This window comes from Nothobranchius furzeri, chromosome 19 (genome assembly GCF_043380555.1).
Source record: "Nothobranchius furzeri strain GRZ-AD chromosome 19, NfurGRZ-RIMD1, whole genome shotgun sequence".
Classification (NCBI taxonomy): domain Eukaryota; kingdom Metazoa; phylum Chordata; class Actinopteri; order Cyprinodontiformes; family Nothobranchiidae; genus Nothobranchius; species Nothobranchius furzeri.
The window spans coordinates 27,037,991-27,059,806 of NC_091759.1; the positions used below are offsets into that span (position 1 = coordinate 27,037,991).

Genomic DNA, 21,816 nt, shown 5'->3' on the forward strand with positions numbered 1-21,816 from the left:
GGTTCTGCCTCAGGTTCTGGTCCTGGACCTGGTTCTGGTTCAGTTTCATGTCCTGGACCTGGTCCTGGATCTGGTTCTGGTTCAGTTTCATGTCCTGGACCTGGTCCTGGATCTGGACCTGTTCCTCGTTCTGGTTCAGTTTCAGGTCCTGGTTCTGGTCCTGATTCAGTTTCAGGTTCTGGTCCTGGACCTGGTTCAGTTTCAGGTCCTGGTTCTGGCTCAGGTTCTGGTCCTGGTCCTGGTTCTGGTTCAGTTTCATGTCCTGGACCTGGTCCTGGATCTTGAGCTGTTCCTCGTTCTGGTTCAGTTTCAGGTCCTGGTTCTGGCTCAGGTTCTGGTCCTGGTTCCTGGCCCTGGTTCTGGTTCAGTTTCAGGTCCTGGATCTGGTCCTGATTCAGTTTCAGGTTCTGGTCCTGGACCTGGTTCAGTTTCAGGTCCTGGTTCTGGCTCAGGTTCTAGCTCTGGCTTTGGTTCTGGTTCAGGTTCAGTTTCAGTTTCAGATCCTGGTTCTGGTTCTGATTCAGTTTCAGGTTCTGGTCCTGGCTTAGATCCTGCTTCTGGTCCTGGTTCTGGCTCTGTCTCAAGTTCTGGTCCTGGTTCTGGTTCTGGTTCAGTTTCAGGTCCTGGTTCTGGCTCAGGTCCTGGTTCTGGCTCTGGCTCGGGTCTGGTCCTGGTACTGGACCTGGTTCAGTTTCAGGTCCTGGTTCTGGCTCAGGTTCTGGTCCTGGTCCTGGTTCTGGTTCAGTTTCAGGTCCTGGTTCTGGCTCAGGTTCTGTTCCTTGTCCTGGACCTGGTTCCGGTTCAGTTTCAGATCCTGGTTCTGGTTCTGATTCAGTTTCAGGTTCTGGTCCTGGCTTAGGTCCTGGCTCTGGTCCTGGCTCAGGTTCTAGCTCTGGCTTTGGTTCTGGTTCAGGTTCAGTTTCAGATCCTGGTTCTGGTTCTGATTCAGTTTCAGGTTCTGGTCCTGGCTTAGGTCCTGCTTCTGGTCCTGGTTCTGGCTCTGGCTCAGGTTCTGGTCCTGGTTCTGGTTCTGGTTCAGTTTCATGTCCTGGTTCTGGCTCAGGTTCTGGTCCTGGACCTGGTTCTGGTTCAGTTTCGTGTCCTGGACCTGGTCCTGGACCTGGTTCTGGTTCAGTTTCATGTCCGGGACCTGGTCCTGGATCTGGACCTGTTCCTCGTTCTGGTTCAGTTTCAGGTCCTGGTTCTGGTCCTGATTCAGTTTCAGGTTCTGGTCCTGGACCTGGTTCAGTTTCAGGTCCTGGTTCTGGCTCAGGTTCTGGTCCTGGTCCTGGTTCTGGTTCAGTTTCATGTCCTGGACCTGGTCCTGGATCTTGACCTGTTCTTCGTTCTGGTTCAGTTTCAGGTCCTGGTTCTGGCTCAGGTTCTGGTCCTGGTCCTGGTTCTGGTTCTGGTTCAGTTCAGGTCCTGGTTCTGGCTCAGGTCCTGGTTTTGGCTCTGGCTCGGGTCTGGTCCTGGTACTGGACCTGGTTCAGTTTCAGGTCCTGGTTCTGGCTCAGGTTCTGGTCCTGGTCCTGGACCTGGTTCTGGTTCAGTTTCAGGTCCTGGTTCTGGCTCAGGTTCTGGTCCTGGTCCTGGACCTGGTTCAGGTTCAGTTTCAGATCCTGGTTCTGGTTCTGATTCAGTTTCAGGTTCTGGTCCTGGCTCAGGTTCTGGTTCTGGTCCTCCTTCTGGCTCTGTCTCAGGTTCTGGTCCTGGTTCTGGTTCTGGTTCAGTTTCAGGTCCTGGTTCTGGCTCAGGTCCTGGTTCTGGCTCGGGTCTGGTCCTGGTACTGGACCTGGTTCAGTTTCAGGTCCTGGTTCTGGCTCAGGTTCTGGTCCTGGTCCTGGACCTGGTTCTGGTTCAGTTTCAGGTCCTGGTTCTGGTCCTGATTCAGTTTCAGGTTCTGGTCCTGGACCTGGTTCAGTTTCAGGTCCTGGTTCTGGCTCAGGTTCTAGCTCTGGCTTTGGTTCTGGTTCAGGTTCAGTTTCAGATCCTGGTTCTGGTTCTGATTCAGTTTCAGGTTCTGGTCCTGGCTTAGGTCCTGGTTCTGGTCCTGGTTCTGGTTCTGGCTCAGGTTCTGGTCCTGATTCTGGTTCTGGTTCAGTTTCAGGTCCTGGTTCTGGCTCAGGTCCTGGTTCTGGCTCTGGCTCGGGTCTGGTCCTGGTACTGGACCTGGTTCAGTTTCAGGTCCTGGTTCTGGCTCAGGTTCTAGCTCTGGCTTTGGTTCTGGTTCAGGTTCAGTTTCAGATCCTGGTTCTGGTTCTGATTCAGTTTCAGGTTCTGGTCCTGGCTTAGGTCCTGGTTCTGGCTCAGGTTCTGGTCCTGGTCCTGGTTCTGGTTCTGGTTCACGCTAACTTAGCTAGCCCCAGAAGCTCGGTGGCCTGGCTCCTGTACGAGGCTGTGGTCATGCTGGCCACCTGTGGAGGTCTAATGTGGACCGGGACTGTTAAATTACGGGCAGAGCCTCAGACCGCTGCTCCCCGTTCAACCAGCAAACTAACCCTAACCCTAACCAGCGTCAACTACAAGAGCTGCGATCTTTCTGTGGTCTCCCTCAGACATCCACTAGTGACCAGGATGACCAGAGCCTCACATCGGAGTCGGTCCCACGTCAAACCGGAACAACCAGCTGTAACCTAGATCTGCTCTCTTCTGGTGCGAGCCCCTAGTGAGTGAGGCTAGGTTAGCCACACCTGTGTTGGCTTGATTTTCATCCCAGAACTACGAGGCCCGGTAAAAACACGAGCGCAGTAGGCTAACGCCCTAAAGCCGTACCCTTCGGCACTCAAACATGAATAAAATGTCATAAAATTAAAACGGCATAAAAGATGCAGAAACGTGCATCCGAGACAAGATGCTGAGGAGATCTTCCACCGGTGAGATTTAAGGGCGTTGGTCTACATCCCAGCCCAGGTCCCAGGCCCATGTCAGCGCGGCTGTAGAGCGAGTTCTGATGGCGTGCATCTTCTGCTTTAGGGAACACGCCCTTCACATACGGAGAAAACCTGGAGAACCTGGCTTCCATGAAGGAAATCATAGCTCCAGGATGGAAGCTTCTGTGCCTCGAGCGTATACGGACATTTCTGTCTTACCACGGATGGACTGGACGGGCAACCCTCAGACACCTTTGGACCACGGACGGCGGACTGACTGGTGGGAGGGGTAGGCTAGGGGTTAAATATGAGGCGGTTGTAACTCCACATGTTCCCAATAAATAACAGAAGAACAAGCAGGAGCGTGTTTCTGGAATCAAAACCGGTTTTCCCTTCTGGAGGCGGAGTCTGTGCTGAGGCAGGTAGCAGACCTGCAGCTGTCCTGGGGTCATGTCTTTATCCCGTCCAATCAGCTCGAGTCTGTCCTCCACTGATCCTCTTCCTCACCACCTGTTGCGTCTTAGAGCCAATCTGCAGACTCGTGCTGAGACCTGGACCTGGATGCCTGGGTCAGCTCTGGAGTCTCACAACCAGTTCTTCAGAACCTGTTTGTGGCTCAGCTGCAGGAGGTGAGCAGAATGTCAGTCAGAGCCCTGCCCCTGGTCTTCATCAACATGGGAGGAGAGATGCTTTATGTTTTGGATCAGCGGCTGCGAGCTCTCAACACGTCTGAGGAGCAGTCAGAGCGAGGTAGAGATGTCTGGAGGTCTGCTCCAGCACTTGGTTCTGGTTTCTGTTGAACTTCCTCAGAGCTAAATCCGTTTTCTTTGGTTCCATCGACTCGTCCGTGGGCTGCAGGAGTGTGGTCGGAGCAGGACAGACGAAGAGGTACCGCTTCTTGGTGTTTCTGTAGAGAACGTGGAGGTTGGGAGTGAAACCAGTTTAATTCCACTTCCTGTTTCTGTTTCCTGCTTGAACTCAGTGATCAGCGACATAATTGGAACCTTGTTCAGTAAATCCTTCATGGATGAGCTTCTCAAACCTCAGCCACTTTACTCTCACAGGACGATGAAAAGCGTGCTAACGCGGCTAGCACACACCTCCATCATGAGGCTGAACCTGGCCAGCATGGACCGGGTACGGTTTCTGATCAGTCTAGAACCCACCAGTCCTCTGCCTCAGGTCCTGGAGGACTTGGTTTGACGATGCTCTTCTCCTCCTGCAGCTTTATGAACTGATGCTCATGGCTTTCAAACATCAGGTTCTCCTCTGTCCTCGACCCAGAGACCTGCTGCTGGTCTCCTACAACCACATGGACTCCATGAGATACATGGTCCGGGACACGCCGGTGCTCCTGAACCAGGTGGACGAGACTCACAGGAAACTCGCTGAGGTAGATCTGCTTGTTCCAGACTTCTTGTGTTTCAGGTGTAAATTCCTCTCAGCTCGGTTTTCCGTACTTCCATGTAGGTTTACTCAGACCTATCAGAGGGAGACTTCCAGCTCCTCAGACAAACGCTGCTCATGTTCTTCCAAGACTCGCACATCCGCGTGAGTTCTTCTGAGTTCTCTAGTCCTCTAGAGGTGCCCCAGGTCCCACAGGGTTCTCACGAGTGCCCAGCAGTCCTCCCTGAGGACTCCCTGGTCCTGGAATACCGCTATCCAGCATGTCTCCAACCCTCTGTTCAGCAGGTCACCAAGCTCTGCAGAAACCTGCCATCACCTGCTGGTTAGCATCAGGTGCGCTGGAACAGAGGAAAGCCTACAGCATGCTGGATGGTGGCACTCAAGGACCAGGACAGCCTCACCGAGTCCTCCAGGGTCGTCCTGGTTTCATCACAACTTTCTTTTGATTGCAGGTGTCTCTTTTGCTGAAGGCCCAGATTCAGAAATCCAGCGGTCGTTTTCTTCTGACGGCCTCTGGTCCGGTTCCTGTTGGGACCAGAGTCCCAGGACTCATCCGGTACGCCTGTGTGTGTGTGTGTGTGTGTGTGTGTGTGTGTGTGTGTGTGTGTGTGTGTGTGTGTGTGTGTGTGTGTGTGTGTGTGTGTGTGTGTGTGTGTGTGTGTGTGTGTGTGTGTGTGTGTGTGTGTGTGTGTGCGCGTGCGTGCGTGCGTGCGTGTGTGTGTGTGTGTGTGTGCTACGTAGCTAAAACATGCTGAAGGACACCATCCCAGGGTAATCTCTGGACAAACACCAACAGCTCTTCTCCTTCCTCTGGCTGAAGATGGGCGGGGACTTCATGGTTCATCAGCAGAAGGAGGCGGAGCCATGGTGGCCATTATTACAGTTTATAACCACAACATTCTGTCTATGGTTTGTTGTTCTTTAGGATGTTTGACCCCAAAGGCAGAGAGGTGAGTCGGTCTGAGTATCCCTCTGGAGGAAGTTACAGCGGTGCTGTTAGAGAGGGGTCGCTGGAGCTGAACGGAGACCGAGTCCTCAAGCTGGGTCTGAACATGTAGGTTCTGAGTAGTCCGTTTTATCCAGCAAGTCCAGCAGGTTCTGATTGTGTTTCCTGTTCCATAAGGTACACCATGGAACATCCAGAGGACACTCACACTTCAAACACACCTGGTCATCAGGTAACACTAGAGACTAGAGATAGTCCTGATCCAGTCCTCGTCTCTTCCTGTAGTCCATTCCAGCTGCGAGAACTTTGGTAAGGGGTTCTGATCCACGCTTCTACAGACCTTCTGAAGAAACAGAACCTTTAAAGACCAAGTTCACTCTTGTTTGCTACACTTCTGCAGTGTCTCCAGTACAAATGAATCCTTTTAAGTGGATCTTTGAAGGACAAAAGCTCTGGTGATCCTGTTGGAGAACCAGAGGACAGCTGAGCAGAACACGGCAGGATCTGGAATCCTATTTCCTGATATGTGGACATCTCTCCTCTGATTGGCCAACAGCAACACGACTCTACCGCTGACTCTGTCTGCTCTGCAACGCTGATGTTTTGTCTCCACCAATAACACAAGTCTGGGGAAGTTCTGCTGTGTGGTGGAGTTGCTAATGCTAATGGTTAGCTTCTACTAGCTGAGATGTTCTCTGCTGTTTCCTGGACTAAACCAACAGCAGCTTCCCCATCGTGAGCCCAGATGGGTGAGTGCATGAATGTTAGTGACAGGGTGACGTAGATCTGTCAGGATTTTCTAATCCTAGAGTTTCACCGTCTGTTTTCTATCAGAAGCTACTGCAGGAGATAGGTGTAGGAGACTATCTTCATGTTCAGCCTGCATGAAACACTTGGATATATTTCAAAGAGAACAAGTAAAAACCTGCTTCTGAGTGACCCTGGCCTGCAAAGGTCTCCAGGTTTGGTATTAAACCTCTACAGAAACAGCTGGGATGCAGGTGAAACAGGAAGTGAGCTATTATGAATCGTTTGTCGCCTTGGTCAACATCATTTCCTCTTGCAGTCTGACAACTCCCCCAACCCACTGGCCAAGGAGGAGCTGAACCTGCTGGCCCATCTCATGGGCAGCATGATGCTTGAGCATGTTCCCAAAGGAGATCCCGGCTTTTGCATCAGCTTTTTCTCTCCAGAACCAGAGGAGGAGGAGTTAGTGGCTTTCTTTTCTTCTTCCAGTTTTTACAGTTAAAATAATAACACTTGGATCTGTTCTCCTGCTTCCCAGAGGAGCTCCAGGTGGAACGCAGGAGTTCAGAGTCATCAACATCCAGGCTGTTCAGGTAGGAAGGGGCAGCATCAAACAGACCACTGAAGCTGCTTGAGGGTCAAAGGGAAGTGCAGGCTTCCTCTATGGCTTGTAAAAACATTTGCATTTAATGTAATTATCTAAGAAATGTTCGCCCACCTGAGAAATAAAGGTGTTTATCACGTGGAACGCTCTGGATCAGGTCCGAGTAGCAACGCTCAGGTGGACTACGACAATAGAAACACTGTCTGGGAACAATGTTGTCAACATAGCTTCTGCTTCAGGGAGAATTCTGTCAGCTGGGAGCTCACCATGGCCCAGGAGCCCTGATACATGATGTTCTCCTCATGCACGTGTGGAGTTAGCATGTTCTCCTCCAGCGCGTTCTCCTCATGCACGTGTGGAGTTAGCATGTTCTCCTCCAGCGCGTTCTCCTCATGCACGTGTGCAGTTAGCGTGTTCTCCTCCAACGTGTTCTCCTCATGCACGTGTGGAGTTAGCATGTTCTCCTCCAGCGCGTTCTCCTCATGCATGTGTGGAGTTAGCGTGTTCTCCTCATGCACGTGTGGAGTTGGCATGTTCTCCTTATGCACGTGTGGAGTTAGCATGTTCTCCTCCAGCGCGTTCTCCTCATGCACGTGTGGAGTTAGCATGTTCTCCTCCAGCGCATTCTCCTCATGCACGTGTGCAGTTAGCGTGTTCTCCTCCAACGTGTTCTCCTCATGCACGTGTGGAGTTAGCATGTTCTCCTCCAGCGCGTTCTCCTCATGCATGTGTGGAGTTAGCGTGTTCTCCTCATGCACGTGTGGAGTTGGCATGTTCTCCTTATGCACGTGTAGAGTTAGCATGTTCTCCTCCAACGTGTTATCCTCATGCACGTGTGGAGTTAGCATGTTCTCCTCCAGCGCGTTCTCCTCATGCACGTGTGCAGTTAGCGTGTTCTCCTCCAGCGTGTTCTCCTCATGCACGTGTGGAGTTAGCGTGTTCTCCTCATGCACGTGTGGAGTTGGCATGTTCTCCTCATGCACGTGTGGAGTTAGCATGTTCTCCTCCAGCGTGTTCTCCTCATGCACGTGTGGAGTTAGCATGTTCTCCTCATGCACGTGTGGAGTTAGCATGTTCTCCTCATACACGTGTGGAGTTAGCATGTTCTCCTCCAGCATGTTCTCCTTATGCACGTGTGGAGTTAGCATGTTCTCCTCATGCATGTGTGGAGTTGGCATGTTCTCCTCATGCACGTGTGGAGTTAGCGTGTTCTCCTCCAGCGCGTTCTCCTCATGCACGTGTGGAGTTAGCATGTTCTCCTCCAGCGCGTTCTCCTCATGCACGTGTGGAGTTAGCGTGTTCTCCTCATGCACGTGTGGAGTTAGCATGTTCTCCTCATACACGTGTGGAGTTAGCATGTTCTCCTTCAGCGTGTTCTCCTCATGCACGTGTGGAGTTAGCATGTTCTCCTCATGCATGTGTGGAGTTGGCATGTTCTCCTCATGCACGTGTGGAGTTAGCGTGTTCTCCTCCAGCGCATTCTCCTCATGCACGTGTGGAGTTAGCGTGTTCTCCAGCGCATTCTCCTCATGCACGTGTGGAGTTAGCGTGTTCTCCTCCAGCGCGTTCTCCTCATGCACGTGTGGAGTTAGCGTGTTCTCCTCCAGCACGTTCTCCTCATGCACGTGTGCAGTTAGCGTGTTCTCCTCCAGCGCGTTCTCCTCATGCACGTGTGCAGTTAGAGTGTTCTCCTCCAGCACGTTCTCCTCATGCACGTGTGGAGTTAGCGTGTTCTCCTCATGCACGTGTGCAGTTAGCGCGTTCTCCTCATGCACGTGTGCAGTTAGCGTGTTCTCCTCCAGCACGTTCTCCTCATGCACGTGTGGAGTTAGCATGTTCTCCTCATGCACGTGTGCATTTAGCGTGTTCTCCTCATGCACGTGTGGAGTTAGCATGTTCTCCTCCAGCGCGTTCTCCTCATGCACGTGTGGAGTTGGCATGTTCTCCTCATGCACGTGTGGAGTTAGCGTGTTCTCCTCTAGCATGTGTGGAGTTAGCGTGTTATCCTCTAGCATGTGTGGAGTTAGCATGTTCTCCTCCAGCGCGTTATCCTCATGCACGTGTGGAGTTGGCATGTTCTCCTCCAGCGCGTTCTCCTCATGCACGTGTGGAGTTAGCATGTTCTCCTCCAGCGTGTTTTCCTCATGCACGTGTGGAGTTGGCATGTTCTCCTCCAGCGCGTTCTCCTCATGCACGTGTGGAGTTGGCATGTTCTCCTCCAGCGTGTTCTCCTCATGCACGTGTGGAGTTAGCATGTTCTCCTTATGCACGTGTGGAGTTAGCGTGTTCTCCTCTAGCATGTGTGGAGTTAGCGTGTTATCCTCTGGCATGTGTGGAGTTAGCATGTTCTCCTCCAGTGCGTTCTCCTCGTGCACGTGTGGAGTTGGCATGTTCTCCTCCAGCGTGTTCTCCTCATGCATGTGTGAAGTTGGCATGTTCTCCTCTAGCATGTGTGGAGTTAGCGTGTTCTCCTCATGCACGTGTGGAGTTGGCATGTTCTCCTCTAGCATGTGTGGAGTTAGCGTGTTCTCCTCCAGAGTGTTCTCCTCATGCACGTGTGGAGTTAGCGTGTTCTCCTCTAGCATGTGTGGAGTTAGCATGTTCTCCTTCAGCATGTGTGGAGTTAGCGTGTTCTCCTTCAGCATGTATGGAGTTAGCGTGTTCTCCTCCAGAGTGTTCTCCTCATGCACGTGTGGAGTTAGCGTGTTCTCCTCTAGCATGTGTGGAGTTAGCATGTTCTCCTTCAGCATGTGTGGAGTTAGCGTGTTCTCCTCTAGCATGTGTGGAGTTAGCATGTTCTCCTTCAGCATGTGTGGAGTTAGCGTGTTCTCCTCTAGCATGTGTGGAGTTAGCGTGTGCTCCTTCAGCATGTATGGAGTTAGCGTGTTCTCCTCCAGAGTGTTCTCCTCATGCACGTGTGGAGTTAGCGTGTTCTCCTCTAGCATGTGTTGAGTTAGCGTGTTCTCCTCTAGCATGTGTGGAGTTAGCATGTTCTCCTTCAGCATGTGTGGAGTGAGCAAAAACATGCATGTCAGGTTAACTGGAGACTAAAGCCTAACTTTTACGTCTCCATCTGCGTCGGGATGGATGCACACAGAGCCATTATCCATCCTTGCGAGGTCTCTCCAGCAGGCTCACCAGGACGGACGGAGTCGAGCTCTCTTTTCTAAACATCCCTCTGTCGACATGGAGAATGCAAGCTTGTGATTGGTCAGGACGCCGCTGTCATCTACAGCACCGCCATTGAGCCCTCAAAAACATAAAGAGAGCCGAGGATATCTAGCGGCAGACATGGAGCAGCTTCAAGAATACCTCGCTGAAAACAACAAATATTAACGTCTGATTCCCCGTGACTGGAGGAGTTAAATGATGTGCAGCAAGCTTTTATTTGTGGACGGAAATGTGGGTTTAGAGGTGGTGAGCGCATGAAGAGGTGGAGGAGAATGAGGGACAAAGTCTCTAAAATACAAAAAAAAAAAAAACATTAACACAATAGTAAACACACTACCTTGGACCGGATACATGACAGGATACCACAGAACAGCACTACGCCCTCTGGTGTCCTGGCAGGGAATTGCTTTGCAACACTCCCCAGGAGACGGAGACATATGAGGGCAAAATGTCTCCGTCCGTGCGTGTCTGTCCCTGGTGGAGCTGATGGAGACGTATAAATTAGGCTTAAGCTGGCTCTGTGTGTCCCAGTGAGGGACAAGAGATCTGTCCAGTGTCGTCTTTTTCCTGAAGAAAGCTGAAGATAAACACCAGCTCCCTGAGAAAAATGGCAGGTCTCCATGTCAAGCTTTCCTTAATTCTCGATATTAATCATTTGTTATTTAAAGAACATTTCCACCTGTTAAATTTGGCTTAAATCTGTATGTTCAGGGACTTTTCATTCATTCCTCCCTGAAGCTTGTTTTTGCTTCAACATTTGTCTGATTCAGGACGAGGAGACGACCTCCACGCTTGCTCAGATTGCTGGACAGTTCACAGACAAAGAAGCAATTCCTGGAGATGAAAGCAGCAGCACTGGAGCCGACCTGCTGGCCATGATGGATGACCTCTGACTGAATACCATGATTACAGCATCAGACTGACTGTCTGACGTCAACAAAATAAGGACAATATTTATAACTTCCTATGATGTTCAAGCTCACGTTTCTCTATACAGCACTGGTACATCCCCAAGATGCTGTAGCAAAGGCACAAGCAATAAAACAGCTATCATAACAAAACATTTCATTAGGATACATGCAACAAACAAAATCAGCTAAGATAGAAGCCTATCTTACAGAAATGACCACAATGTCTGAGTCTGACATAAAGGCCAGATCAAAATGCTCCAAGCTGGGACCGGTCCTTATACGAAGGGAAGGCTGCTCTATAATCTAGTCCGTGGAATCAGAAACGTCCACTTTGTGTCTGTTTACCTGAAAATTCCCAAGAGTTCAGCTCTAAATGTCTGGTAAATTAATACATAAAGGTATTGTTGTCTGGTTTTAACATGATTTACAATGATGCTCTGTCGTTGGGTGGCAATGGCAGAGGAGGTAAGTGGCTGCCTTGTAACAGGAGGGTTGCAGGTTTGAGGCCTGCTCATTGTGTAGCAGTCATCTGCTTGAGCAAGGCACACTCCCTGGCCTGTGAAGCCAGGTGAGGCTACCCCATTGGTTCTGGCTCACCCTGGCTACAGTCGCACACGATCAGAAGTAAAGTCGTCTACGCTGGTAAAAACAAATAAAGTTATCATATTCAAAAGCAGTCGTGTTCACGTTGTTTTTTTAACGTTGGCTTTCCTGATGACTGAACATGTTTAACATATTTTATTATGAATGAAAACTCGTCTTAGAGTTTTCAGAACCGGATCCGGAAGTTACGTCACTAAATGGAATGCGTACGTAAGCGGAAGCCAGCGCGGAGCGGCAGCAGTTCGGTGAGTTCAGACAGTTGTTGTTTGGTGAAAGTTTGAATCTCCCCGGATGTGTCGAGTTTATTTTAACGGGACCCTCGTTATCAGCACCGCTGTCGTTAGAATGCTGACCGCGGCGGGTAAAAACTGCTTTAGCTAAACTTTAGCTTCACACACTGAGCACGCGCCAACCCCAAAACTTAAGTCTCGCGAGATTCCTGTTAAAGACACGAGATCTGGTAGGATCCAAATCTGGTCCCGTCTCGAGGTTCAAGTTTGAAGCTTATGCTCTTTTTAGCGGAAAAGCCGGAAAAAGATCCGGTTGTTAGTGAAAGTGTTAGCCTCAGGTGCTAGCAGGTGCTACAGCTCGGTTCTGGTTCCGTGAGACCACCAGAGGGACAGGTCCTGGTTCAGGTCTCTGATAGAACAGGATCAGCTAACAGGACTGAACCCGGCCAGAGAAAGTCCTTCATAATCATACGGGTCAAAGGCGAGGTCTGGCTCGGTTCTGTTGGGATGAACGGACCCGTTTCAGTCAACTTCCTTCTGGTTTCAGGTCAGGAGAACCGGGTCTGAGCAGCCCGGGTTTCTGGCACCAGAACCTGTGGAGAGGACATGGAGTCTGAAGCAGCTGGAGCTCCAGCCTCGGGTGAAGTGGTTAACTCGATTCGTGAGCGGACCATCTCCGAGAACAGCTTGGTGGTTCTGCTGCAGGGTCTCCAGGGCCGGGTGACCACGGTGGACCTGAGGGACGAGTCCACGGCCCAGGGACGTGTGCTCAGTGTGGATGCCTTCATGAACGTCCGTCTGAAGGACGTGCTGTACCAGGACCGGCGGGGACGGCGCCGCCAGCTGCAGGACCTGTTCATCACCGGCAGGAACGTGCGTTACGTGCACATCCCAGATGACGTGGACATGATGAAGACCATCCAGAACCAGCTGGACAAGATCCACAGAGTCCGGAGCTTCGGCAGCGAAGGCAGGAAGGAGTTCTCCAAGAAGTCGAACTGATCGGACCGGTACCGCTTCGGCACAGGAGTGGGCGATCTTTGTCGGTACATCGTGACGCTCGCGCGGTAACGGTAAACACCCGATGTCATCGCTCCTCGGTCAAAAGGAGGACTGTTGCATGGCAACAAGACTGACGTCTGAGTAACGTTCAAAACTAAAAACACAAAACTTCAGAAGTAATTCATGTTCGGATTCTTTTTCCAGACGAAGCAACGCTAAAATGATCCCGAAGGAAGATATTTTAGTAAAAAACAAACATTTTTCATGTTATTCGCTCAGAAAGGTCCTGAGCTGAGCTCCGATCAGCTGATGGGCGGTTCTGACCCACTGCGGTACACGAGAGACTCTTCTGTCTCTGGTACCAGCAGCCTGTCTGAGGCCCAGTCTGACCAGAACTTTAGTCGTGGTCCTGGTTCTGGGTTGATGCAGATGGGACTTCCAGCGCCGGGTCGGGATGCTTGTTCTGAGCTCCCTGCAGTTCCAGGAGCCGCGGGTCTCCAGCCCGTCTCTGATTGGTGGAGGGCCAGACCATGTTTGGGAGTAGCTGCGTTCCTCTGGAACACGAAGGCTGCTGGGAATTTTTATTCCAGCAGGAGGATGGATACGAACCAGGAAAACCACTTGGATCCGATTCAGCCTGAGTCAGAACCTGACCACATCATTACCACAGGTCCAGGTCTAGAGAGACCAGAACCTGCAGCGTAACAGAGTCAGCTGTGAGATGGAGACACCCCCCCCCCCCCCCCCCCCCAGACATTCCTGCTCATCTCGGCTGCAGCCGCCCAGTTGTTTCCTGCTCCGCCCACCAGAACTCTCCAGAACCCTGCGGGCTGAGCAGTGGACCTGGGTCAGAGCCAGATGGTCCTTTCTGGAGTTCCCAGGCAGGATTCGGTTCTGTGGAGCCACTGGAGGGATGAGTGGCCAGAGACGAGGAGCGCCGATTAAACCTTCATCAGAACCGAGGTGAGTCAGGAGAAAGGTTCTGGTCCAAAGAGCCTTTTGTGAGCTTCAGCAGCATGATAACAGCACGTACCTTGGTGGTTCTGCTGGATCAAAACTCCATTCTGCAGAACTCAGGAGGAATGTGGATCCTCTTAGGTTCAGAACCAGTTTGGGTCTAAATCTGGTCAGAATCAGAACTGGGACTAAACACCACTCTGTTGGTTCTGTTGCTGCCCTGACCCAACAGATCCGGTTGTACTGGCTGTGCAGCACCAGGCTAAAGTTCAGAGGTGCTGCTGTGGTCCCCAGACTCTGGAGCTCTCCCCCCGAGCCTGAGACCAGTGGACTCAGTGGTCTCCTTTAAACTCAGCTGTTGGGGTTTGGTGGGACCTCCCTCTCCTGGTTCTGCTCTTGCTCCACCTTTCCCAGATCCCCCGGTGTCCCTCTCCTTTCATTTTCTCTCCCTTTACTTACATTTTATATCGATTTTTTTTTTCTTATTTTAAACTTTTTTAAAATCTTTTTATCTTTAATTTTTTTGTTTTTGTGAAGCGCCGTATTTTTATCTGGGGTTGCCATAGAAACGGTCCTTTTCTTTCTGGATTGCTCCTCTTCAGCCAACGAGGCCAAAGTCAGATTCTGATGATCACAGAGAAATCAATCAGACTAGAGCAAATGATCACAGAGCAATCAGAGTAGGGCAAGCCACAGATATATTTATTTAGAGCTCTGTTGGCCGCTCAGGTGCAGGAAATGCGGTCGCCATCTTAGATGGGTGGAGCTTGTGGCAGACACGAACCATAGCAGCAGCAGTGACCGCGTGCTTGAGCTCTGTGGGATTATTCCCGCTCTAATCGGCAGACTCTGGAGACCAGAGCTCGGGATTACTCTTAACGAGTAAGTTTGAGCCTGTTTGTTGTTTGTATTTAGTAACTCTAACTTTGCTGTTGTGTGTTTGTGTGCACCAGCAGCACCTCCTAGCCCGCTAACGCTAACTGCTGACAGTGAAGCTAAATGAGACGTTATTCATCATTTATTCCTAAACACCCACTTGTATTACAGCTGAAACAAGAACGCTGCTGTAGAACCCAAACAGAACTTCCTGTAGCAGATACATCCCAGTTCTCTGGCTGGACAGTTAGCTAACATGCTAACAAGCTGAAGAGTCGTTTTCTGGTTCCACCCTTGGGAGAGTTTTGGTTGATTATCATCAGAAATGCAGTTTTAGGTTAAAGACAGATTGTAAGAATATTTAAGGCATAAGTAAACCGAAGAGCAGGAACAACACGAGAAACTAGCGTTGACCTCTTGTACAACATGTAGACGCTAATCTGCTAATCTCATGTTGTGTTTTGTAGCTTTCCACAAAAGGTGTGAGGCTTCCTGCAGCTGGTCAGAGCTGGGCTGTCAGAGATCCTGCTTCTCCTTCAGAGAGTAAGCCATCAGCATCCGTACACGCACACATCCTGCTATCGGTCACGAGGCACAGTGCAATACTTTCCCCACACACCTCGTCCTGAACTCATTTCTCACCCACTCATGTATTTCAGTCACCGCAGTGAGGATCATACCTGGGTGTCCCAGAGTTTTCACCGCAGCAGGGGCCACTGATGTCAGCTGAGAGCCACAGGTGTGTACTATAACCACTAATATAAACATGATGTGCTTGTTTCAACCAGAGACCCTAACCTCAGCTGATGATGTGAGTATTTAACCATCATGTCATGACCCCCCCCACACACACACACACACACACACACACCTGTCTCCTGTAAGCTGATACTGCAGCGCCCACTATTGTAATTTGATGACAGCCGACAAAAATGTCCGGCGTTGTTTACAGTACCCACAGGATGTCGTGTTCACTTCTTTTCTACATAATGCACCTTTAATGATAAATAACCCGCACTTATACAGCGCCTCTCAGAGTCAGGACTCCAGAGCGCTTTACACTACAGTGTATCATTCACCCATTCACACACACACATTCACACACTGGTGGGGATGAGCTACCATGTAGCCACAGCTGCCCTGGGGCGCACTGACGGAGGCGAGGCTGCCGAGCACAGGCGCCACCGGTCCCTCCGACCACCACCAGCAGGCAACGTGCGTTAAGTGTCTTGCCCAAGGACACAACAGCAGACTTCTCTGTCCGGAGCCGGGATCGAACCTGCAACCTTCCGATTACTGGACAACCCGCTCCACCTGCTGAGCTGCTGCTGCCCCAATTAAATGTGTTTCTATTGTTTCACAGGAGGCTGTGGCTGGTGAGCCCGGCCTAAGAGGACCAGACTAAACACAGAGGTGCAGCACTGATGCTGACGCCACGGCCGTCAGACGTGATGTTTGTTACGTTGGTGGTTCTGGAGAGATGATCGCACCTCTAACTGCAGAAGAGGAGCTCCAGATAAAAGTTCTGCATCAGTCCTCTTTCAGGGGTTTCAGCTCACGGAACGCTTCAGTTAGGGTTAAAAACAGATGAATGAAAACAAAACAACTAAAACGAGCTCTCTCTCTCCCCGCGTCCTGTCCTGCTGTAAAGCAGCCAGAGCTGATGTCTGGGTACCAAGAACAGTCCGACTCTCAGGTAGAGAGTAGTCCACCTGGTATTAGAGATGCTTTTGGTGGTTTGTAATCCCAACGGGGATGGAAGAGATGGGGAGAGTTCACGAGAAGGAAAGGATGAAGAAGAAGCTTCTAGGTCTGCAGAAAGGGACACACACACACCGAACCAGAACATCACCAGCTGTTCTTGTCATCCAGACGTTGTTCTAGTGGTTCTCTCACCCTCTCTCTGAATTATATTGACACTATATGTATGTGGCTGCTTCTCAAAGCACGTCTTCATAAACTCGATTATTCATCACTCAGCACCCCGTTTGGTCACTGGTGCCCCTTTCACTACTCATCATGTGATCTGTACTCACTCGTTAACTGGCCTTCGCTCCATTCCTGCAGGATGTTACACTGGTTGTGGTTAGGGTTACCCTAACCCGTCATATCTTCTCTCATCATCATCACTTCCAACAACCAGCACCGTTTACGTTCCAGTAACCTCATCTCTACGGTTACTCCCAAAGCTGGCACCTCCTTTGGCCGCTCCTCATTCCAGTTTGCTGCTTCCAACGACTGGAATGAGCTGCAGAACCACTGAAGCTCCCTACCTACATTCCATTATCTACCCTCAATAATTCGTGGTGATCAATAGTTTGTGATCAGTGTTCTTCTGAGTACTAAAGACTGTTTCAGTCCGTTCTGACTGCTCGTACGTGTTCTACATGAGAACGTTGTCTTCATGTCTGTTAATCTGGTTCATCTCACCTGTTCTTTGGTGTAAAGCTAACCACGCCTCTGGGCCAGACCCTCGTGGGAAAGGAGTCCTCTCATCTGGATAAATAAAGACATAAATATGAACCATAGAACATTTGTTTCAGCTGTCTATGAGAATGATTTAGTATAAATTTATTAACATGGCTGATCCAAGATGGTGGCGCCACCGCTCGTCAGCGTTCATCGGCAGCAGCGGTCACGTGGGCTTTATCGATGTGTGAGGCGACCAATCGGAGCGGTGTGAGCTGAGCCAGAAGGAGAAGCTCTACGTTCCTACCCTCACCTATGGTCATGAGCTTTGGGAAGGGACAGAGAACGAGATCGCGGCGACAGGGTGAGAACCTCGATCACCCAGGAGGGGCTCAGAGTAGACCCGCTGCTCCTCCACGTCGAGAGGAGCCAGTTGAGGTGGCTCAGACATCTGGTCAGGATGCCTCCTGTTTAGGAAACATCAGGCCTGATGTTCTGCAGCTCCATTAGGACCTCATGTTCTGTCAGAACCAGACTTTTATTCTTACAGTTAAATCGATTACCTGACATGTTTAGTAGCTCTAGCTGTCATCAGAGATCGCCGGTGTTGGTGACATCACTTCCTCTGACACAGGACGGCGTATCCTTGCTGATGACACTGTCCCATCGCCTCTGTTCATGGTTCTGTGTCTATGACCCGGGTACTGACCCAGTCCATGATGTGGCTATTCCTCTAACCCTTTCTGCTGATGTCCTGTTGTCTGCATGGTATCGATGTGACTCGCCGTCATTTAAGCCCCATTCCCATCTGTACCGGGTCGGCCCGGGCCGGGTAGCCCCAGTCGGGCCCGGTTGTTTCCACACATCCTTGTCTTAAGCCCATGTGGGCTGATTCTACCCACCAATCAGAGGCTTGCTCTAATGGAAGGTGTGAATGGGCTGACTCTACCCACCAATCAGAGGCTTGCTCTAATGGAAGGTGTGAATTTCTTGTCAGCAGTGGGCGTGTTGGCCCTGGTCGGCCTGAAGCAGTACCCCTCGGGAAGAGGGCTGAGAATGAGCCTTGGTTGGCCCGGGAAAATTCCAGGCCACCCAGATATGTAAACAACCTACGCTACCCGGCCCGGGCCGACCCGGTACAGGTGGGAATGGGGCTTTTGCTGCTGATATCTGGGTATATCTGCTCCGATATTTTCTGGTGTGTCTGTGATCTATGGAAGGGTTATTACTGGTTGTTATGGTCCATGTTGGTATCTGCAGGTTAGTCGGTCCTCTTGTTTATGGTCTCGTTCTTCTGTTAGCTCGGTGGTATAACGTTCTGATAACTGATACTTCATGTGTGATGGGATGTTCTGATGTCCATAAGTGTTGGTCCTTGTGTTGGTTTCCTGTACGTGTTTATTTTTGTCTTTTTCTTCTTCATGTGTAAACTTTGTTGTTGTTGACGTCGATGCTGCTCAGGTGTTTTGTTGGTGTCTCCGTTTGTCCTTGTGAAGGACGTCTAACATGTCATCTACGTAGCGTCTCCTGCTGGAGTGGTCTGGGTTGGGAACGGGATGGAACATCATGTGAGGTCTGTGCTGCCTAGTAGTGGGCTGATGATCCTGCTCATCTCTTTTCCCTGTTATGTGTCGGTGTTCCCATGGTAAATGGCCTATATTTGATATAGGGCCTTCTAGAGTCCTGGCACCCCCCAAGGCACTTTACAACACAGTCATTCACATGCTGGTGGTGAAGAGCTACATCGTAGCCACAGCTGCCCTGGGCTGCACCGACAGAAGCGGGGCTGTTGTAGACCAGTCCCTCCGACCACCACCAGCAGGCGGGGGTTAAGGTGATTGCTGTTGGGGTTTAAATCATTTTTAAGGTTTTTCTGGATGCCCTCTGTTGGGTCTTTTAACGTTTTTATGTTTGTCTTCTAGCAGCTGTTCCATCTGTTTGTGTTTGTCCATTACTATGTTTATGTATTTAGCAGACGCTTTTGTCCAAAGTGACTTACAAGTGATAATCGGCATGTTGCCCTTGAGGCTAACAACAACAATAACAACAACATTGACATCAGTCATGGAGAGGAGGGAACAAGGAGTGGACGGTAGAGAGGGGGGACGGGTGCGGGGAGGGTGCTAGTTTAGAAGATGCTCTCTGAAGAGCAGGGTCTTCAGGAGTTTCTGGAAAATTGAAAAGGAAGCTCCTGTTCTGGTAGTGCTTGGAAGGTCATTCCACATTTGTGGAACGATGCATGAGAAGAGTCTGGATTGTCCTGAGCGTGGTGTAGGCACTGCTAGCCGACCATCCTGTGATGACCGGAGCGGCCGGGCCGAGACGTAAGCCTTTGCAAGAGGATTCAGGTAGATGGGAGCCGTACCGTCTCGGACTTTGTATGCTAGTGTTAGCAGTTTGAATGTGATGCGTGCTGCTAGCGGTAGCCAGTGGAGCTCAATGAACAGAGGGGTGACGTGTGCTCTTTTAGGCTGATTGAAGACCAGACGCGCCGCTGCGTTCTGGACCATTTGAAGAGGTCTCACAGTCCAGCCTGGAAGACCAGTTAGAAGGACGTTGCAGTAATGGAGGCGGGAGATGACAGTAGCTTGCACCAGGAGCTGGGTGGCATGTTGTGTTAGGTATGGTCTGATCTTTCGTATGTTATACAGCGCAAAGCGACATGAACGAGCAACAGAGGCAACATGATCTTTAAAGGCCAGGTGTTCATCAATCACAACACCCAGATTTCCAACTGCCTTTGAAGGAGCCAGAGATAGGAAGTCATTCTGGATTGAGATATTGTGCTGTATGGATGGTTTTGCTGGGATGACAAGTAGTTCAGTTTTAGAGAGGTTGAGTTGGAGATGGTGGGATTTCATCCATTTTGATATGTCAGAGAGACAGTCTGATATTCGTGCAGAGACAGTGTGGTCGTCCGGTGGAAATGACAGATAGAGCTGGGTGTCGTCTGCATAGCAGTGGTAGGAGAAGCCATGTGATCGAATGATCTCACCCAGTGAGGTGGTGTATATGGCAAAGAGAAGAGGTCCTAGTACAATAATAATAATAATAATACATTTTATTTAAAAGCGCCTTTCAGGTCACTTTACACAAAACACGTAATAAAATACAATAAAACAATAATAAAACCCAAAGAAGAAAAAAACTGAGAGAAACAGTTCAATAAAATCAGAGGTTGTAGGCAGATTTAAACGTGTGTGTTTTGAGTTTTGTTTTGAAAGGGTAAAACTGTCGATGTTCCTGATGTCTGGGGGAAGTGAGTTCCAGAGACGAGGAGCAGAGCGGCTGAAAGCTCTGCTCCTCATGGTAGCGAGATGGGCAGAAGGAACCGCAAGATGGATGGAAGAAGAAGATCTGAGTGAACAGGATGGGGTGTGAATACTTATAAGGTCTGAGATATATGGAGGAGAGAGGTTGTGGATAGCTTTGAAGGTATGGAGGAGAATTTTGAAGATGGACCTGTAACCGGATTACAGGATACAATAAGATAATTAAAAGAAAAAATAAACAAATGGGCCAATAATTAGGTTCGGGGAGAATTGGAGGTTGTTTAAGAATGACTGGAGTCACGGGTATAGCATGAAACGGTTTATATACTAAATTTTAATAATAATGGGAGATATAACACATAAAGATAACACATAAAAACAGATGAAAACAATCGACAATAGTAAAATGGTCGGTATGAGATTTGATCATATGAGTCACAAGTCAGCCGGCGTCAAGTCAAATCCCCACGCTTGGGGTGAAAGTCAGTCCGGTGGTGCGATTTTTTCCTACCACACCGTTGAGATTGTTCACAGAAGAGAGCAGTCTGCTCTTCAGTTACTTGAGATGTCCTGGTTCGTTCAGTGGTTAAGGCTCGCCATCTCCCTCGTCAGGAAGAAATCCAGTTCTCGTTCCAAGTGAGTGATCATAGGAGTCGGGATCAAACCCAAGGAAAAAAAAAAACCCAGCCTGTAAACAACAGGACTGTTAGCGAGTTGGCATCGACCCTTCTCGTCACATCACAGCATAAAGTCTTACAGACTTAAACAAATGCTTCACTCTATTGGCATAGCCAATCATGTTTGGGTTCACAGTTCAACTAACATAACATCAATTTGATTGTCTATTAAAATAATTCTCAGTAGCTCTGGAAATATAATTACATATGACAACAATTGTTCAGCTCAATAGGCTCAGTTAGATTCTATTACTCTACACTATTCAACAAGAAATACATTCATGACAACAAGGATACATTTAGTTGTGTTTCTATACAGCATTGTGACACCTTGTATATCTGTAACACAATAAATAAATAAATAAATAAATAAATAAATAAATAAATAAATAAAATGTTCTATAACAAAATTCAACAAAATATAAATTCTGGTCCTTTGGTCCACCTTTGTAAAATAATTCCTCCCTAATCAGTTAGCTTTTATTTATTTTTATTTATCTATTTTTTTTATTATTAAATGTTTGGTTAAGGGACGCATTGCTAATTCTATGGCGTTAGCTATAACGCCCCTGAGGACTTTGTACATCTAGGCCGTACCACCGTTAACTGGCGGTTTGAGCCGTTAACTCCTGGGAATCCCATATGCCCTACCGCCGTTAACTGGCGGTTTGAGCCGTTAACTCCTATATGCCCTACCACCGTTAACTGGTAGTTTGAGATGTTAACTCCTGGGATCTAACGTCTAGCAGCCCACTGCTGTCACCTCGGTTGCTGTAATTAGCTTTTTGAATTTAATAATTTACTGAATTTAATCTCATTCACTCACCAACGCGCTCCAACGGTTCCCTCCTACAGAGGATTGGTTCACTCTGTCGTCTCCACACAAATCTATAAGAATGGAATTAATTTGATAAGCTATTTAAGTTTCCTTTTTTTTTTAAGTTGCATCGTTAGCTTTTTCTCTTCTTTTTTCTTTACTCACCGCGTTGGTTCCAAGTTCCTAGCTCTTATTAGAAGGAGTCAAGTCCGCCTCTCCCTCTATCTATGCGGCACCCAAATCAGGGTTCTTCACGGCCTCGACCGTTGTTTTTTTTTCTCTCTCTCTCTCTCTCTAACCGCTCAGTCTTTGCT

General features: G+C 49.5%; 4 protein-coding genes across 8 annotated transcripts in view; 3 read left to right on the forward strand and 1 right to left on the reverse strand.

Annotated features, from left to right (window-relative positions):
- Positions 1-754: 754 nt before the first annotated feature.
- On the reverse strand, positions 755-3,037 carry LOC139064226 (putative uncharacterized protein DDB_G0271606). Its single transcript, XM_070547280.1, has 6 exons — positions 2,902-3,037; positions 2,694-2,776; positions 2,514-2,565; positions 2,350-2,443; positions 1,485-2,172; positions 755-1,408 (listed from the first exon to the last, which is right to left on the reverse strand). Exons 1-6 carry the CDS (start codon positions 3,035-3,037, stop codon positions 887-889), a joined length of 1,575 nt encoding a protein of 524 aa, XP_070403381.1. The 3' UTR covers positions 755-886.
- A 329-nt stretch (positions 3,038-3,366) lies between these two features.
- LOC107373216 (protein OSCP1) lies at positions 3,367-10,872 on the forward strand. Of its 3 annotated transcripts, none has more exons than XM_054736450.2 (11): positions 3,367-3,623; positions 3,732-3,761; positions 3,856-4,010; positions 4,099-4,266; positions 4,344-4,424; positions 4,733-4,836; positions 5,206-5,334; positions 5,404-5,458; positions 6,293-6,435; positions 6,512-6,566; positions 10,519-10,872. In XM_054736450.2, exons 1-11 carry the CDS (start codon positions 3,512-3,514, stop codon positions 10,639-10,641), a joined length of 1,155 nt encoding a protein of 384 aa, XP_054592425.1. In that variant the 5' UTR covers positions 3,367-3,511; the 3' UTR covers positions 10,642-10,872. The 3 variants fall into 3 exon arrangements, with proteins under 3 accessions (XP_054592425.1, XP_054592424.1, XP_070403445.1); XM_070547344.1 differs by having other exon boundaries at positions 3,526-3,623; positions 3,938-4,010; XM_054736449.2 differs by having other exon boundaries at positions 3,418-3,623; positions 3,732-4,010.
- A 570-nt stretch (positions 10,873-11,442) lies between these two features.
- Positions 11,443-15,910, forward strand: lsm10 (LSM10, U7 small nuclear RNA associated). Of its 3 annotated transcripts, XR_011517313.1 has the most exons (4): positions 13,321-13,457; positions 14,795-14,870; positions 14,987-15,066; positions 15,691-15,910. XR_011517313.1 is itself a non-coding variant. In XM_070547345.1 (3 exons), exon 2 carries the CDS (start codon positions 12,099-12,101, stop codon positions 12,492-12,494), a length of 396 nt encoding a protein of 131 aa, XP_070403446.1. In that variant the 5' UTR covers positions 11,443-11,507; positions 12,040-12,098; the 3' UTR covers positions 12,495-12,565; positions 14,795-14,870. The 3 variants fall into 3 exon arrangements, 2 of the variants coding, with proteins under 2 accessions (XP_070403446.1, XP_054592427.1); XM_070547345.1 differs by lacking the exons at positions 13,321-13,457; positions 14,987-15,066; positions 15,691-15,910 and adding exons at positions 11,443-11,507; positions 12,040-12,565; XM_054736452.2 differs by lacking the exons at positions 13,321-13,457; positions 14,987-15,066; positions 15,691-15,910 and adding an exon at positions 11,965-12,565.
- si:ch211-195b13.1 (STKc_SGK domain-containing protein) overlaps positions 14,813-21,816 on the forward strand; it is a 45,630-nt gene continuing 38,626 nt past the window's right edge. Inside the window, exons 1-2 of the mRNA XM_054736448.2 lie at positions 14,813-14,870; positions 14,987-15,066. The gene's annotated coding sequence lies outside the window, so the exon portion shown is untranslated. The remainder of the gene's footprint in view (positions 14,871-14,986; positions 15,067-21,816) is intronic.